At 43.5% G+C, this 18,514-nt stretch overlaps 1 protein-coding gene across 1 annotated transcript in view; it reads left to right on the top strand.

The window, feature by feature from the left end:
* C2CD3 (C2 domain containing 3 centriole elongation regulator) overlaps window positions 1-18,514 on the top strand; it is a 120,842-nt gene that overhangs the window by 11,370 nt on the left and 90,958 nt on the right. The window contains exons 4-7 of the mRNA XM_075546264.1: window positions 1,286-1,509; window positions 2,985-3,232; window positions 12,226-12,358; window positions 14,055-14,165. Of these exons, the coding sequence (XP_075402379.1) occupies window positions 1,286-1,509; window positions 2,985-3,232; window positions 12,226-12,358; window positions 14,055-14,165 (716 nt within the window). The remainder of the gene's footprint in view (window positions 1-1,285; window positions 1,510-2,984; window positions 3,233-12,225; window positions 12,359-14,054; window positions 14,166-18,514) is intronic.

The raw sequence follows: 18,514 nt of genomic DNA, 5'->3' as shown, positions 1-18,514 counted from the left end.
TCGGTGTGGTCAGTCAGCAGGCTGCCACGAGGCCAGGACCGCAGCCTTTATAACCAGTGGCAGTCCGTTGACGAGGGATGCCTGGGAGAGGGAGCACTCTCCGGCATTTGCTCCTGCAGTGAACACTACGCAGAGTATGTGCTCTGCTGCATTCTTTTGTCTTCAGAGAAAACCCTTGACGATGAATAGGTTTAAGGTCCTTCATGTTTCTTGGTTCCTGAACAGACTTCTCATCAACAGTCAGAAGTATCTTGTTGAGTGTTCCTTGGCAGTGGTGCTGCATGAATTGCTCCATTGACCTTCCCAAAGACAGCACATAATAGCTGATTTCAGTCGTGCATTTTTGTGTTAGGCTGTCCATCACGATTTAACTCGTGGCGGCTTAAACAATTCCTTCTGTCACCGAAAGTGAAGGCTGACAGCTGCTGTGCCCTTCTTTTGGAGCTTTGCTCCAATTTCTCCTCTCAGGTTTTGTTTTGGCTCTTTGCTTTATTTTTTATTTTTGTATTATGCTTGTGTATCAGAGAGCCTAAACTCTCAGGAATGATATCATCAAACTAAAAAGTGATAACCCTTTCAATTTAGGGTTCCTCCCATCTATCTTGTTCCCTTCCCCAAGCCCCAGCATAGAACAAGGGCATTGTTTTTCCCAGGCAACTAACAGTCAGAATGCAGAAAGTGCTGTGCTTTTTTTATATATATACATAAGTCATCTATGTGCATGAAAAGTAACTGCTAATGAATCCATAGGAAAATTATATAAGACAGTGTATACCTTCAAAGGTTTATAACCTAATTGTGGTGATAAATAAACTAAAGTGGGATACACCTAGGCCTCTGCTTTTTTAGTTGCTGGTTTTGTTTCATTTGAAACGTTTCTCACTACTTTCCTGACAGGGTTATATCCTTAGCACAGTTCCTCGCCTATAGTGAAATGCTCCATAAAGGGTGTAGGTTACATTGACGGGTAGGTTCACAGTGTGTAAAACACTGAGGAAGGACTTTGCTGGACATAACAACTGTGTTTCCACTGAGGTGATAATGCTGAAGGGAACTGCATATCCAAAGGCATAAAGGAGTGAAATAGAAAGTTCATGTCAGGAACCCTACCTTCCTGGCTGTATCTAGGAGAGAGGGACAAAGAGGTAAACACAATAAGAGTTAGTCAGAAGCTTTTAGCTTAATCCTATAAGGTATGGGGCCAAGCCTGTATTAAGTGGGTGGGGGTATAAAATTAATCAACCAGTACTAATGAAAAATTTTGATTTATAAAACTCTCTTTCAGGTCTCATTAGCCCTGGAGCCTTTGTCAGAAACTTATGACAGCTACAATCCTCTTCCTACCACGGACATGACCGAAAATGTGCTTTTATCTGAGCCAGCATTCAAAGGGAATAGTGAATCCAGCAATACCCAGCTTCTGGTTGCTGCTGGGCCTCGTAGAATTCCGACCACTAAAACGGAAGAGAAAGAGTCAGCAGCCAGCAGTGGTAGGCCAACAACTCCAAGGTAATGAGCACCCTGAATACCAACAGAACTGCCAGCTAATTCTGCTTTTGAGTTGTAGCTGATGAAAGACTACAAGAGCTATTCAACGCACACCTAGTAAGTCCCCACTTAGTAGTTCCTGCGCTAGTCCAGATACTGGGTGTAGCAATCATAAGAAACACTTCTATTTTCAAGGACTACTCACTAACAAGTCGGAATGCAGATATAAAAATAAATTAAGAACAACTAAATGATATATATCGATAAAAAGAATATCATGGAAGCAGTGTCTGACCTCCACTGACTTAAGAAGAGCTCATCAGCCCAAGTTAATTCCTATGAGGCAGAGTTTAGACATCCCCCCCTCCCTCCCACCTTCCCATACTCACACCAACCATCCCTCCCAAGGTGTTCTCTATGTTTCCCTGGGTATGATCATCTATTTGCTTGGCCACACCGAGCTTATAGACCAAACTCACAATTACAAAATTTATTAGGGAAGTTAAGGTTATAATTCAAGATCAGAAATGCTCAGGATATAGTTCTTCCAGTCAGGAGTATCGCCTTTTCAACCATTCCCACAGGCATACCCTTCTCTGTTCCTCAGTCTCTCAACCACTTGGCTCCTTGACTTCTGTCCTGCTCAAGTAAGTGTTACGAAGCTTTTTTTTTTAAGCACTACCATTAAGTGTCCAGAGGGCATGCCACTGCATCATACACTTCTACTTAAGGACTCTTAGCTCTAGCTCTGCGGGTCAGCAAGCCTCGTTCTCTCAATTAAGTATTGGCAAGCACCCTACTCAAGCAAGTCTCCTGCCAGAAGGCACTCAGCTTGCTTGCTCAGTGGGCCAGGATGCCAGCTCTGCCTTGTGCTCTTGGTACTATTGCCTCTGCTGCTACTACTATTGTGTCTCATCGCCGGTTCATACTTCTGCCTCCTCGATGAGAAGGTTTAAGATGTAAAGGTTGCACTTCACTCCTGGCTTTTCTTTCAATCCTTCATTCCTGCTTCTGAGATGGTTTGTTTTAAACCTAAGAGGATAGCCCCATAAATCTTATTTTCATGGTCTCACCCAGTCACTGGGTGGAAGTTAGAAAGACCGTGACTAGAAGGGCCATACTAAGTAAGTCACTGCACTACAGATGCTATGATAGATGTCCAAGAGAAAAAAGGAGAGTGGTGACACAGAACAGAGTAAGAGAAATTGGACTTTGTTTAAATAATTATTTACTCAACACTGGTTCTGTGTCAGATCCTGTTCTGCACTCTGTTTCATTATCACTTCGGCCCTCGTTGAGGGTAAAACATCTAGTATTTCCTCATTCGGGAGATGAAAAACAGATCTGCAAAGTCACACAGCAAATACCTAAATCATCACTTTCCGAGCCCACACTCCTCTGCCATACCCCCGAACCCCTTTCCTTGCTCTTGTTACGTAGGATGGTAGTGGAATTTGGTAACATACTGCTAAAGTTCTCTCTTCTTTTAAAAACAGGGGAAAGGACCTCTTGTACTTTGCAGATAACTCTGACGCCATAAAAGACTCTCCCTTCGGACTACAGCGCCTTCTTAATTCAGGGCAGAGTGCAGAGTCTGTAACTCTGAAAGGTGACGCTCCGCGGAAACAGATGTCTCTTCTCAACAGTTCTGAATTCCAGCCCCACACTGGGACAGTTGCCAAGAGTCGCAGTGACTCATGCATTCTTTCTTCAAACAATCCTCCTACCCAGGACCTTCTTTCAGGTATATCTAAACGTGCATGTGATTCCCTATTTTGCCCGTAGGGTGTGTGTGTGTCCATTTGAAAACTGAGCCGAAGCTGTATTCATTGGGATTGTTCTGCTCGTTCGTCAGCCTCCATCGAGAACTAAGACTTCTCCTTAAGCTATCAACGGCCGAATAAAGTGAGCAATCTTGCCTCACTCCAAAATCTTTCACCATTTAAAGGCAACCCTTTTAAACTAACGGCTAAATAATTACTAGGCACTTAACAACAATTATAGGTTGGGGAAAAGAACCACTTAAATGAAACGGGAGAAGAATCTTTATTGGAGAAAAATCTTTATTTCCCTGCTCTTCCCCCCCCCCCAAATAGTTTAAGGCAGTAATATGGGAACATTCCCCGCATAGCAGGTGCTGATATTAGTCTAGAAATGAAATGTCTCAGGCCAGACTTCTCTTAAAGCAGAAGTTGAATGAATCCATTTGCCCTTTTTTGGAGTTTAGACAAATAAAAATCAAAGAGGAACAAAATTAGCCCTAAAGCAGGTGAGAGAGAGTAGAATGAAAGCAGCTGAGGTGCCTGTGTCACACCGAGTGGGCTCAGCCATGGAGTTCTCCGCCTGAAGGACATGCACGAATCTGTCTCTATCCCTACCAGTAAAATGTCCAGAGTGCGTTATCTGCAGTCTAAAAGTCTTTTAAATAACTCCTTGATTACATACATAGCTCAGTTAGTAAGGATTTAATTCAGTAGAAATGTCTAAGATCCATTTTATATATATATATGTGTGTGTGTATGTGTGCAAGTAGATATATATACATATATGCCAAGGTTTTAGTCTTTAATGTAACTTTAGGCTTCATTAGCAAGAAAATGCCGTCGTCCCACTACATGCAGCACTAGAATAGTGCACCTGGGCACCAGACACCAAGAAAGATGTTAATTCATCCATTCAGTCCTTATTTATTCAGGACCTACCAAGTATCTGGCACTCTTGTAGGAGCTAGGGAGATAGCGTTGAAAAGAAAAGGCCAGTTTTGTTTCTAAACCATGCATCCGATGTGGAAAGGTTGATGACGAGCTTCTTAAAGAAGCCTGTAGTGCTGGGCTGCCAGGTAAGTCCCAACGCAGAGCAACACTGCCCGGCCTCACAGCTGATGGTTGAGCCCATGGTCGCAGTCACTGTGTCACTTCGTCTCCTGGAGGGTCTTCCCTTTCCCACTGACCTTCTGCCAAGCATGACACCCTTTTCCAGGAGGGTCTCTCCTGGGAACATGCTCAAAGCATCACCGTCCTAGCTTCTAAGGAGTATTCTGCCTGCCTTTTCCAAGACGGTGCTTGTTATTTTGACAGTCCCTAGCACTCTGTTCCCTAGCGTCAGTGCAAACACATCAACTCTTCTCCTGCATCTTCCTTATTCATTGTGCAACTTTCACATACATAGGAGGTTCACAGTTAGTCCTCAAAGTGACATCCTTGCGCTTTAACACTTTACAGTGGTCTTGTGCAGTAAATTTTCCCGGTGCAGTGGGGGAAATTCAGAGAAGGGGACATGAGTTTTCTTACATTGACAAAGGAAGGCCTCACTGAGAAGGTAACATCAGAGTAAAAGCCTAAGGACGCTGACTCTCTCCTAGGAGAGAGACTAGGAAGATGACGGGGATCACCAACAGAAAATATCTAGCCTGAAGCAACAGTAGTGGTTGTGCGTTCGAAACCCAGCGCCTCCTCGGGAGAAAGAGGAGCTTTCTACTCCCGTAAACCAGAAGTCTCAGAAACCCACAAGTAGGTCGCTATAGGTCATGGATGAGATGGCAGTGAGTCGGCTGTTGTTTTGGAGTTCTGGGCTGGCTACTGTGCCAAGTGCCTTACATACATAATCTTTTATAACCTCACAAAACCCATATAAGGTAGGGATTACTATCTCCATTTAAAAATTACAACACAGACTCAGAGTTTCTAAGTGACCTGTTGAACCCTCTTTGAGGCCAAGGGTATCACTGTTGATGAAGACCCGTGGGATGGATCGACCAGTGGTTGCAGCCCTGAGCTTAAGCACAGCCATGTTTCTGAGGACCAGGCGGTGTGTGGTCTTGTTGCACAGACTTGATCAGAGTCAGATTCAGTGTGTTGGCACCTCATGGACAAAACACACGTAACTGTTACAGAGCAAGGAAAGGGTAGCAAGCCGGGGAGCCCGTATTCTGTCCGAAAGCAGCTGCTCCCTGCTCCAGTTCATTATTCCCTTAGATTCTAATAAACTGATTAATAATTAATGCTCGTCAATCGAGCAGGTTAAATAAAATATGGGCATAATCTATAGGCTGCCACTCTGGCTCTCTTTCCATCAGTGTTACTAGGATCAATGGGCTTAAAGATCAGATGGATTTTTGCTCAGTCTGAATTAATAATCCAGCTGGTCCACAGATGGCAGAGCACTGTTCGTAAGAGGCAGTTGATTTCACATCCCTAAAAATGGTCAAACATTGGGCTAACTAACCTCCTGATAGGACACTCCGAAATAGTTGGGTATGATTTTTAACGGGTCCTTTTAACCATCAGATTCAGGAGCAGTAAGATTGACTAATGATTGATAGATTTTTTTTTTTTGAGCACTAAGATTTAAATGGGCCACTTTAATAGGTCCAGAGCTAAGGTCATGAGAGTAACAGACCAGATACCTCTTCCTCTTCTTCAGTGTGGGTTAGGGTCAGTGGTTCAAACCTTGGGAGTAAGGGTTTACAGTCTCAGAAACCCTGTATAGGCTCATTATGTTGGATTCTACTTGATGGCAGTGGTTTGGGCTTTTTTTCCCACTCAGTTTACGAACATGCTACCAGGAAAGAGAGCACAGTGTTAACTCAGTCAACTAACTAGTATTTATTAACTATACACCTGATAGAAGGGCACTAATGAGCCGTGGTGGCGTGGTTGATTGGTGCCTGCTTTTATCAAGTTATCTTAAGCACCGGTCCCCATTCTGATTCCGAAAACATTTCTCACCAAAGAGTTTATATTACTTGATGAAATCTTTGGAGTGTTGTATTTTGTGTCAGTGATTATTCTGAAAATTAGGAATGCAAAGATAAATATGATGCAGCCTCTGCCTTTCGGGGATTCAGTGTAATAAAGGAGGCCGCTTCTAAAGGTCATACGTTATAGTTAAGGTGTGAAGCCTGCACCAGTGGAAGTCCTCATCCGTTTGAAAACATTATATCAAACACCTGACCAGCACGGCCCAGGCACTAGGAATACAAAGACCAAAAGGAGCGCATCCCTAGATTCAGTCAACTGGCTGAGACAGACATACACTGCAGGATAAATTCTCTTTTTTTAATTGATAATTTTATTGGCGACTCTTACAGATATAACAGTCCACAAATCAATTGCATCAAGCAAACTTGTACCGATGCTGCCATCATCATTTTAAGAACATTTTATTTCTACTTGAGCCCCTTAATATTGGCTCCTCTTTATTCCTTCCCTCCTCTAAGGATAAATTCTTTGATAGAGTTCAATAGAGGAAGCACTCCATTGACGGAATTAAAGATAGTTTGGTATGGATGGATCATTAAAAACCAGTGCTGTCATCACTCTTGAAATGTTTTGGGGGTCAGGAGAAAAATTATTTTTTACATGGCTGATACCTAGTGGAACTTATTATTGGCACTGCTTGTCATTAACCTCCATTCAGATTTAGTGAGCTCAACAACCTCACTCAGGAATTTTAAACTAAATCCCATAAAGCCAAGTGCCAACTAGAAATTCAGAGGATCTTATCATAATACCAAGTTTCTTTAGTTGGAGAACTTCGGTTTCACTCGGATTTCCAAGGCCGTATTTTCCTCACTCTATCAGTCACTAAACAAGGTAGTCATTTTCCAGCTGAATCCCAAAGCTTTAAAAAAAAACAAAAAACGTAAATATAAATACGGTGAATTTTAATTGGAATATATGCAACTATTGACAGAAAAAAGCTATTGCAAATTCAGTGTGAAAACTCAGTTACAATGTATATGATACCCTGTTTTTAGAAAACAAAAGTGTATGCCCATGACACAAGTACATGTATGCATAGATAAAATCTTTAGTAGACATGTTGAAGTGTAACTATGGATGTTCCTGAATGATGATGTTAATGGGTATATTAAAGTTCTGTTGTTGCTATTTTAGTGAGTTAAAAACAACATCTTTTTTTTTTGGTTTCCAGTTGTGTTAGGTCAGAAGTTCCGCTTGGTGTAGTTGCGTTTTCTGTTTAGAGAATGTGTTAGGCAGGGTTTTCTAGAGAAACAAAACCAGGACACGTATGATTACATACATACATACATATATATATATATATGTAAAGAATATAACAGCTAAGTTAATTAATCCACATAGCAGTACAGAGGGCTCAGTTCAATTCACATCTGTGGAACACTTAATATACTGGAAGTCCATCAACTCTCCAGGACTGCTGGGTCCAAGGTCAAAGCAGCAGACAGCTGAGTCTTCCCCTCAGGCAATGCAAGCAGAGTCCGCCCACAGGCAGCAAACAGCAGGGAGGGTCACCAACAGCCAGCATCTTAGCCAAGCAGTCCTGGATAGGATATGGAACTCAAGCATTGCAAGGTGACAGGATTCACCAGCCTCAAGCTCAAGCGATTATGCACCAAGCAGCATGGAGAAACAGGTCTCAAAGGAGCCTCGAGGTCTAGCGACATGATTCACAGGTTGAGCCAGGAAACTAGCTAAAGCAGCCGCATGCAAGTCCAATCACCAGAGAACAAGAGAGGGGTGGGTGGCAGGCTGTGTAGAGCCATTTCTCTCTTTGCCCTCCAATCAAACTGTGACCTGATAAATCCCACATGTTCCTACTGGCCAGGTTGGCACAATAAACCTACCTATCACAGAGGATCACTAGGTGTCAGCTGGGATCAGGTCTGCCCACCAAGATACTTTCTCAGTTTTAAGAGGTGAGTTGACTTGAGACCTTACCTAGATTAGTAATTAAATCACTTGGAGAAGGTATATGCACACCAGGAGATGTGAATCTTGGTGGCCTCATAAAATTCTTCCTACCAGAGGGTGATCTTATTATGCTTTAATTTAGTTGTAATTCGCACATCATCCATTGAACTCAATAAGTAATTTTTCCAAGTGTTTCTGCGATGTTAAATAAATGCTAGGGGTTGATGCATCTCTCAGATTTTTTTCTCCTCTTGGCCCGATTCTTACTTTGATGGCTAGAAGCTATCACTCTTGAGGAAAAGGTGGGCACTTGCCTTCTGGCCCAGCTTACCTTCTAAGGCCCTTTAGAGCCTCAAGAACTGCTCGTGCTTCCCAGATTCACACCACTGTTCCTGGGAAGCACCCCACGCTTCCTCGACTTTCGAAAGGAAGCCTACGAAGTTAAGCAAAACCATATGTAGCTTGCTGGTTAAAGCGTAGACTGTGGCATCATTCTGCCTGTGTGGTGCACCCTGGCAAAACTTGGCCAAGTTAATTACTGTCTTTGCCTCAGTTCTTCACCTAGGAAATGAGGGAAAATAGTAGCGCCCATGGCAGATGGCTTTGGGAGGATTATAGGAATTAATGTTCATAAAATACTTAGAACGGTACCCAGCTCATTGTAAAACCCCAAAGTTCAAACTCAGTGCTGTCAAATGCATTCCAACTCAGCAATTCTGTAGATAGAGCTTCCAAAGGTGTACATCTTAACGGGAGCGGATACCTCATCCTTCTCCTGAGGAGTGGCTGGTGCATTGAACCGCCGACCTTTCGGTTAGTTCAGTGCTTAACCAACAGCACGTGGTGAGGGCTCCATAAACATTCCCTGCTACTATTGTTATCTGAGGGTAGGTAAGTTTAAGCAGTGGGAATGTCTCAAGACGGGGCTCCAGCCTAACTTTTTCATAGCCTGCTATAGAATCTTGGACAAGCCTTAGAAAATTTCTGGCATTCATTTGTTTCATCTGTAAAGATATAAGATTAAAATCACTATAGTTCCTAGATATTTAGCTTGAATAGTTGTTAGTGTTTCTTGGGTAGAATGTTATTAGAACTTAGAAACAATAAGAGAATGCACTAACGTGCCTCGATACAAAAATAATACATAGACTGCCCCTCCCCCGAAAAGAATTTGTTCCAAAGGACGACATTGACTCTGCAGCTCTGGGAGATGAACATATCTGATCAGAGCACACGGGAGAAGATGAAGGGGCAGGAGGAGAGAGTGGAGCACAGCCTGGCCCACCAGGCCATGATGATGATGTTCCTGAGTAGAGCAGCCAGTCCACAGAGAGAACAACATGGCTGGCCCTACTATGAGACATGATGCCCCTCAGTGACTAAGGGCGATACAGGGGACAGCACCGGAGACACAGTGTGGGAATTGCACCTGACCTGATCCCACCACACCGAGGCAAATCACTGGGGGAGTGCAGCGGAACAGCAAGGGAATGGAGTGGCAAGGTCCCCAGGGAATGCTGAAAGTGGACTTTGGGGCCAGGGCGTGGTGCCCCAACAGACTGGACTGGAAAACGCTCCTAAGGGCCAGCAAACGATCCCTGAACTAACTACAAGCTTTTCTCTTGTGAACTGTTTTGTTCTGTTCTTTGTCAGTGGTTTGTTTTTGTTGTTTTGTTGTCTGGTTGTATACTGTTGCTTTGTTTTCCTCTGTCTTGTTTTCGTGCATGTTAGTGTCTCCACAGGTCTGTCTGATTAGGACAGGCTGGATGAACTATCTGGAGGAAAAACAACGGGACTGACAGTTCCGGGGGGACTTGGGGTGGGGGGGAAGAGGGGGGTAAGGAAGTGGTGTTAACAAACCCAGGGACAAGGGAAAAACATGGGACCCCAAATGGTAGAGAAGGGGGAGTGGCAGGCCTGGTGGGAAATGATCAAGGGTAAGGTTGCTTAGAGAAGAGGTATACTCTAGTCCAGGTGGCGACGAAGCATGGTAGTAGGGCAGGAGGAAAGTCAAGGGAGATGGAGGAAAGAGCTAGGAGTCAAAGGGCATTCATGGAGGTCTAGACAAAGACATGTACATGCAAATATATATAGGAGGATGGGGAAATAGATCTATGTGTCTATATTGATAGGTCAAGTATTAAGGTGGCGGAAGGACCTTGGGCCTCTACTCAAACACTCCCTCAATGCATGAATACCTTCTTTTATTAAATTGGAACTCTATGATGCTCACTCTCCCGACACAACGGCTGGAGCCAAAGTGGGTGAACAAGTAAATGTGGTGAAGAAAGCTGATGGTGCCCGGCTATCAAAAGAGATAGTGACTGGGGTCTTAAAGGCTTGAAGATAAACAAGCGGCCATCTAGCTCAGAAGCAACAAAGTCCACATGGAAGAACACACCAGCCTGTGTGATCGAGTGGTCCCAAAGGGATCAGTTACCAGGCATCAAAGAACAAAAAATCATATCATTGACTGCACACCTCCATGATAGGATCGCTGAAGATAAATGGGTGCATAAGCAAATGTGAAGAAAGCTGATGGTGCCCGGCTATCAAAAGAGATAGTGTTTGGGGTCTTAAAGGCTTGAAGGTGAACAAGCGGCCATCTAGCTGAGAAGCAAAAAAGCCTACATGGAAGAAGCACACCGGCCAGTGCGATCACGAGGTGCCAAGGGACCAGGTATAAGGCATCATGCAAAAAAAAAACAAACAAAACGATATAAGTGTGTGTATGTATGTGTATATATGTGTATATGTATATATATACCATATTAAATGAAGGGGGAAGTGCAGAGTGGAGACCCAAGGCCCAAGTGTCGGCCAATGGAGATCCCCTCATAGAGGGGTTTAGGAGAGGAGATGGGTTAATTAGGGTGCGAGGTAGTACCGATGAAGAACACAGCTTTCCCCCAGATCCTGGATGCTTCCTCCCCCCAACTACCATGATCCGAATTCTACCTTGCAGGGCTGGATAGGACAGAGGCTGTACACTGGTACATATGAGGGCTGGAGGTACAGGGAATCCAGGGTGGATGATACCTTCAGGGCCAAGGGTGTGAGGGACGATGCTGGGAGAGTGGAGGGTGAGTGGGTTGGAAAGGGGGAACTGATTACAAGGATCCACATGTGACCTCTTCCCTGGGAGAGGGACAGCAGAGAAGGGGGGAAGGGAGACTCCGGATAGGGCAAGATATGACAAAATAACGATGTATAAATTACCAAGGGCACATGAGGGAAGGGGGAAAGGGGAAGGAGGGGGGGAAAAAAAGAGGACCTGATGCAAGGGGCTTAAGTGGAGAGCAAATGCCTTGAGAATGATTGGGGCAGGGAATGTATGGATGTGCTTTATACAATTGATGTATGTATATGTATGGATGGTGATAAGAGTTGTATGAGTCCCTAATAAAATGTAAAAAAAGAAAAAAGGAGAAAAAAATGATTAGGGCAAAGACTGTACAGATGTGCTTTATACAATTGATGTATGTATATGTATGAACTGTGATAAGAATTGTATGAGCCCCAATAAATTGTTAAAATAAAAAAAATAATAAAAATAATTTAAAAAAAGAAAGAAAAATAATAACACATAGACATCACTAACCTTATTATATATCATTACAAACTGGCAGATTAAGTGAATGGCTATAACAAACCCACTCACTCACTGCCACTGAGTCGATGCTGACTCATAGCAACCCTATAGGACAGAGCCATACCGTCCCTGTGAGTTTCCAGGAGTTCACAGGAGTAGGAAGCTCGTCTTTCTCCCCAGAACGCCCCTAAGGAAGTCAGTCTATCCGGAGTGCTCTCACACCAGCTCACACAGTTGCAGCACTGAGCAGATTTGTTGTTGAGTGATATCCCCAAGGAATTTTCAAGGTAGTGGGGAAGGCAGGAAAATTGAATGGCAAAAAGTTTGTGTGAGAATTCCACTGTCTGTTGATTCTGTTTTTCTGTGGACTTTTTGAAGCCTCCTCATACCCTGTGATGGAAGGAAATGCACTGAGCATTGCAAGTGTCTCTGCTGGTTTCAGATCGTGTGTGTCTGCTTTTCCCTGTTCAGTTTTGTTAGAACAAGGCAGTAAACTGCGCAACGCCATGGTGGTTTCTGCAATGAAGTCAAGCCCAGATAGCAGCATGTTGTTGGACGAGGGTCCCCCTCCTCGGAAGGAAGAGCCCGGGAGAGCGTCAGCACAGTAAGTTACAGGATGGACAGTACCTGCGACTGTTGTGATCCGAGGGTAGGGTCTGTTGCAGCCTTCAGCATCACATTTCACATTAATTCCTAACCGGAGCTTTCTTGTCCAGTTGTAAAATAATTTTAACACTTCAAGTAATCCCTAATGTAGTGGAAAAGAATTCTCAAGATATCACTGACACTAAATGTGTAAATAGATACATTCTTCCCTTCTTCTGAACTTTAATGTTTAAATTGTGGGAATACTCTCTCCATCTTATCCCGCAAAAATGAAATGGGATTTCAATATGGGAAAGTGCTTTGTAGAGTGTACGGTTTCACATTGGGTTCCAACATGGTGGCTCTGGTGAAGATGGCACAGGCCGTCCTGATGTTCATAGGGTCACCATGAGTCCTAACAACAGCGCTGACTGTTAGGTTCCCTAAAAAGACCGTTAGGTTTAAAGTACATGTAATTTCCAGTAGTGGACTAGCTTCGTGTGCCTTTCTTTTTTTAATCATTTTATTGAGAACTCTTACAGATAACATTCTATAATTCAAACACATCTAGCAGTATTGAACAATTGCTACTACAATCACTCCTTGACCTTAGCTTCCTTCCCTTTATCCCCTCGCTAACTTCCAGGAACCCTTATTAATTTTTTCCCTATAATAGTTTATTTTTGGCCATATGGTACACAATCCAGTATATCCATTCACATACGATTTTGTTGTTCAGTACCTTCGAGTACGATTATGTAGTCATCAATGCTACCAGCTTCCCGTTCCCCTTCCTCCCCATCTCTTCCCACACCCCCAGGGAGCCATTACTCCTGTTACTGTTTCTGAAGGTTACCTATCTAGGCTTTCATGTACCGAATGATCTTTTTTTGTTGTTTTGTATTAATCATTTTATTGGGGGCTCATACAACTCTTACACAACCCATACATCATCCATGTATCAAGCACATTTGTACATTTGTTGCCATCATCATTCTCAGAACATTTGCTTTCTACTTAAGCCCTTGGTATATCAGCTCCTCATTTTCCCCTCCCTCCCTACCCTTCTCCCTCATGAACCCTTGATAATTTATAAATTATTATTTTGTCATGTCTTACACTGTCCGACATCTCCCTTCACCTACTTTTCCATTATCCATCCCCCAGGGAGGGGGTTATATGTAGATCTTTGTGATCGGTTCACCCTTTTTACCCCACCTTCCATATACAAATGAACATACGCAAATCTAAAAGGACTAATGAGGTAAAACAAGCAAAACCCATAATAGTAAGGGAAGGAAATATTAAAGAACTAGAAGATAGTTAAATGTGGTTCATCAATGCTATATCACACCCTGGATTGTTCATCCCTTCGGTGGCCCTTCTGAGAGAGACTGTCCAATTATCTTACAGGTAGGTAGGTGGGGTTTGGGTCTCCACTACATCCACACCCCTTCACATCGGTTTGGTTGCTTGTTTTTGTACTTCTGGTACCTCTTCCCTTTGACCCCTCATGATCACACAGGCTGGTGTGCTTCTTCCATGTGGGCTTTGTTGCGTCCCTGCTAGATGGCCGCTTGCTTGGCTACAAGCCTTTAAGACTCTAGTCACTGTATATCTTTTAATAGCCGGCATGCGCCATTTCTTAGCTCAATTCATTATGGCTTAGAGTTTTCCCATCTGTTACCCACTGAGAATTTTTCTTTTAATTATAGAATTAGAGCTTTGTCTAGAAGTCCACTGAAAGGCCACCTTGGTGACCACCTTCTCCATGCTACAGAGACGACGAAAGCTGAAACCAGAGCCATCCAGCTGCTCTTGGGCAGGTGAGAGCTCCTGGCCAGCTTCCTTTCTGTCAATCTCGCACTCCAGCTCTTGAATGCTCCTTGTTAACAGCTTCCTTTTCCCAAAACAGTGCTTACTAGATGCACCAAGTCATTCCCTCCTCACTGCCTACTGAATAAAAGCCCAATCTTTACACCCTATTCTTCTCTTCTCTCACGTACTAGCTTGTCATTCCTCTCTCTTAACTGTACGCAACGCCAGGGATTGCATGGTACCATACAGCTCTTCAACTTTAAACAGATACAAGTTGAAATTCAAAGTCTGTCCCTTATTAACTCTGTATCCTTAAGCAGGTACCTCTGAATCCCAGAGAGGTCAGTAAAATTAGGATTATACCTAACTTTGTGAAGAGTAGAGATAATACACATAGAACAGTTAGTACTATGCTTAACACAAAGTAGGTGTGCAATAAATGCTAATAGTATTTCTGATATTGTTGCTACTAACATGTGCCCTGGACAGAAACAAAACAAAACAATAAAACAAACCCAATGCCATCGAGTTGATGCCTATTCATCGCGACCCTATAGGCCAGGGTAGAACTGCTGCTCGAGTTTCCACGACTGTCACTGTTCGTAGGACTAGAAAGGCCGTCTCTCCCCCGAGAAGTGGCTGGTAGTTTCCAACTACTGACCATCTGGATTGCAGCCCAACCCTTAACCACTGTGCCACCAGGGCTCTTGTGCCCTAGAGCCAGACTTTTATGTACTAGCTCCTCAATAAAATGCTATATGCATTTTTGTCTTGGGAAGCTAGTAGGATATGTTCCCAACAATATGTGCAGTTACAGAGATGTAAGGTAGCATGTGTTTTTCAGAAATTCCGATAGTTTTATGTAACTAAAATTTAGACTGCATGACTATAGTTAGTTGTTCTGGCTGACAGTAGGATAGATGGAATGTGTAGAGGAGTTGGAAGCCAGACTTGGAATATTATGTCTGGGTTATTATATTGATTGTGTTAATGAATTTAGACATTATCTTCTAGAAATAAAGACCAAATTATTTTGAGCAAAAGAGTAGAAAGTTCACTGAAAATCTGTACCGAAAGGGCATGTGCAGATGAGTAGGAGATGTAGGAAACCATGTGGGAATTCCCCCCTCTAGTGGCAGTGGGGAGGTTGAAATGGTAAGATTTGATGACTGTTTAATTGTAGAAATAGACCCCTGCCGGTGCTGTTGGGAAGCTGTAACCTGCTGACTGCAATAGCAGCCTAGCTCCTCTGAATGGGAGAGGTGCTCCTGTCAAGAAAGATGCGAGGCCTTGGGACCCAAACATGATGTAGGGTCCCTGTGATAGTGGGGACTGCAGAAGAAAGGAACCCTGGGGCTTCATGGGGTACGTGGGACTGTTCAACACCTCAGCCGCTCGGTGGGAGAAAGGTGAGGCTTTCTGCTCCCATAAATATTCACAGCCTTAGAAACCCAAAGGAGCCATTTTCCTCTGTGTTAGTCTGGGAACGTTAGAGAAACATCCACAGAAACGCGTGTATAAGAGAGTTTTAGATAAAGGGTAAGTGCACATCAAGAAAACATCCCAACCAAGTGCTGCCCAAGCCCACAAGTCCAACATTAGCCCATATGTCTGACACCAATCCACAAAGTCGTCCTCCATCTCACAAAACACACACCATGATGCCGACTGCAGGAGGAAAGCTGAATCAGTGAATGTGTAAGCATCTCAGCACTGGTGGAGGTCTCCACACGGCTGCTCCAGCACCCAGGGCTGCATTGGGGTAGGTCCATGTGGCTTCTCCTCAGGGATGTCTTGCAGGAAGTGAGCCTTGCCAGCTAAAGCAGGGAACTGGCTAAGGCAGTGGCATCCTGGTCCAACCATCACAAAGCAAGGGACCCGAGAACTGAAAAAGTGCGGCTCACTGAGCCATTTATCCCTACGTTCTTCAATTAACCCCACATGTGTTTCTCGGCCAGGTTGGCACAATAAAGTACCTCATCGTCTATCTCAGGGGTCCTCAAACTTAAAACAGGGGGCCAGTTCACTGTCCCTCAGACCCGTTTGAGGGCCGGACTATAGTTTAAAAGAAAAACTATGAACAAATTCCTATGCACACTGCACATATCTTATTTTGAAGTAAAAAAACAAACAGGGCAAAAACACCCGGTGGACCACATAAATGTCCTCGGCGAGCCACATGTGGCCAGTGGGCTATAGTTTGAGGTCGCCTGCTCTATCCTGTAGGGTTTCTACGAGTTGGAATCAATTATATGGATGTGAACTTGGTTTGTTTTTGGAATTGTACAAAGAGGAGCAAGGTCAAAAATGGCCGTAGGCTTTTGCTTGAGCAACTCCATAGATTCTAATACATCAGAATCCTTAGGCAGGCATGAGGCGAGGGGTTCGAAGCATAAGTTTAGCTGTGAGCATATAAGTCTGTTAAATTCGAGGTGCTCTGAATCGACTTGATGGCAGTGAGTTTAAGATAGGGGACTCGGACCTTGGTGGCACAGTGGGTTCAGCTTCGGCCTGTTAACCAACAGGATCAAGATGGGAACCCACCGGCCACCCCACGTCTATCAAGATTTGCAGCTTTCGAAAACTGAGAGAGTCGTCTACTCTGCCTTATAATGCAGTGTTTTTCAAAGTGGATGAGACTGTCCCCCTGCAGGGCGCTGGGACCGTTCCAAAGAAAACCCCAAATGCACTGCATCAAATCAGTTGTGACTCAGTGGCGGCCCTATAGGGCACGGTAGAGCTGCACGTGTGGGTTCCTGAGGCGAACGTTTCACAGGAGTAGAAAGCATCGTCTTTCTCCTGCAGAGCAGGTTTTCAAACTGCTGACCTTGGAGTTAGCAGGTCAGTGTGTGACCACTACGCCCCAAGCTCCTTAGAGGACCAGTAATCTGATTGCAGAAGCTCAGACTCAGGAGTTTAAAACACAGGTATTGCTGGAGGCACTACCTCAATTTAAGGCTAGTGAATTAGGAGCGGAAGAAAGACAGAGCTTTCTACTCCCATAAAGAGCTAGCCTTGGAAATTCACAGGGACAGTCCTTCCATGTCCTATACGGTCACTAAGAGTTAGCATTGACCCAGTGGCAGTGAGTTGGTGTGATTTGTCAATAGTAAGAATCCATGAAACCAAAAAGCTGGGCCTTTGAAAACATGGGCAAAAGTGAGGAACCCGTATCTAGAGTCAAATGGTGAAATAGTGATAGACAATAAAGCAAATAAGAAATTGAGACAGTTAAATGTTATATAAGAAATAGATTGTAATAAAGTATATTTAAACTATACTACAGAATCCCAGTGGCCTGTGGATAAACATTAAACTTTTAACTGAAAGGTTAGTGGTTCAAACCCACTAGGTGTTACGAGGGAAAAAGATGAGGCTTTCTGCTTCCATAAAGGTTTTGGAAACCCTATAGCGCCATGGTTCTCAATCTGTGGGTCGCGACCCCTTTGGAGGGGTTGCCCAATCCCTAACAGTAGCAAAATGACAGTTATGAAGCAGCAACGAAAATAATTTTTTGGTTGGAGGGGTCACCATACATGAACTGTATTAAAGGGTTGCGGCATTAGGAAGGTTGAGAACCACTGATACAGAGGGTCATTCTGAGTTGGAATTGACTCAATGGCAGTGGGTCAAATTATCTTACCTACAATACAGTCCTAACCCTAAAAATCAATATAACAAAAATTTTAATATAATTAAATTTGGAAGGTGGAGTAAAGGAAAATTTTGGCCCAAGAGTAATGGTATAAGAGCGTGAACCCTTTATTTTCATCATAGAAAGTACATATGCAAAAAAAAAAAGAAAAAGTACAGATGCATTTTAGAACATTGAAGAATTAGAAAATAGCAGTACACATTTTATGTAGCAATAGAAAGATACCAGAAGAGACATCTAGAGGAGTTGAAAGGGAGGGCCTCTGAGGAAACAGACAGATACTGTAGTCCTGTTTGACTTTTAAACTAGGCTTATGGTTGAAATAAACTTAGAAGAAGAAGATAGAGCTGAAAGTGCACTTACCTTTTGCCTTAAGGACAAAGGCAAATTTAAGTGTAGACTTTTCGCTTTTTGAAAATAAAATTTCTCTGACACAAAAAAAATTGCCCCTATTGTTTAGTCACAAAATAAGCGCACTTTCAGCTCTATCTTCTTCTTCCTAAATATACCTTTCAATCAAAGAATACTTAAACCTAGGTTAAAAGTCAAATAGGATGACCGTATCTGTAAGGGAAGAAAATCCATAATTTTACAAGGTAAGCAAAAAGGGAAAAAGCAAGCAACCGCGTAAGAGAATAGAAGAATCCTGTAGCGAGCCAAGAAGAGCGGGTTTCTAGAAGGGGCAGTGCTCAGACGCTGCCG

The sequence above is a fragment of the Tenrec ecaudatus genome, chromosome 4, assembly GCF_050624435.1.
Source record: "Tenrec ecaudatus isolate mTenEca1 chromosome 4, mTenEca1.hap1, whole genome shotgun sequence".
NCBI classification, from domain to species: Eukaryota; Metazoa; Chordata; class Mammalia; order Afrosoricida; family Tenrecidae; genus Tenrec; species Tenrec ecaudatus.
This window is presented reverse-complemented; position numbering and strand designations above follow the sequence as displayed.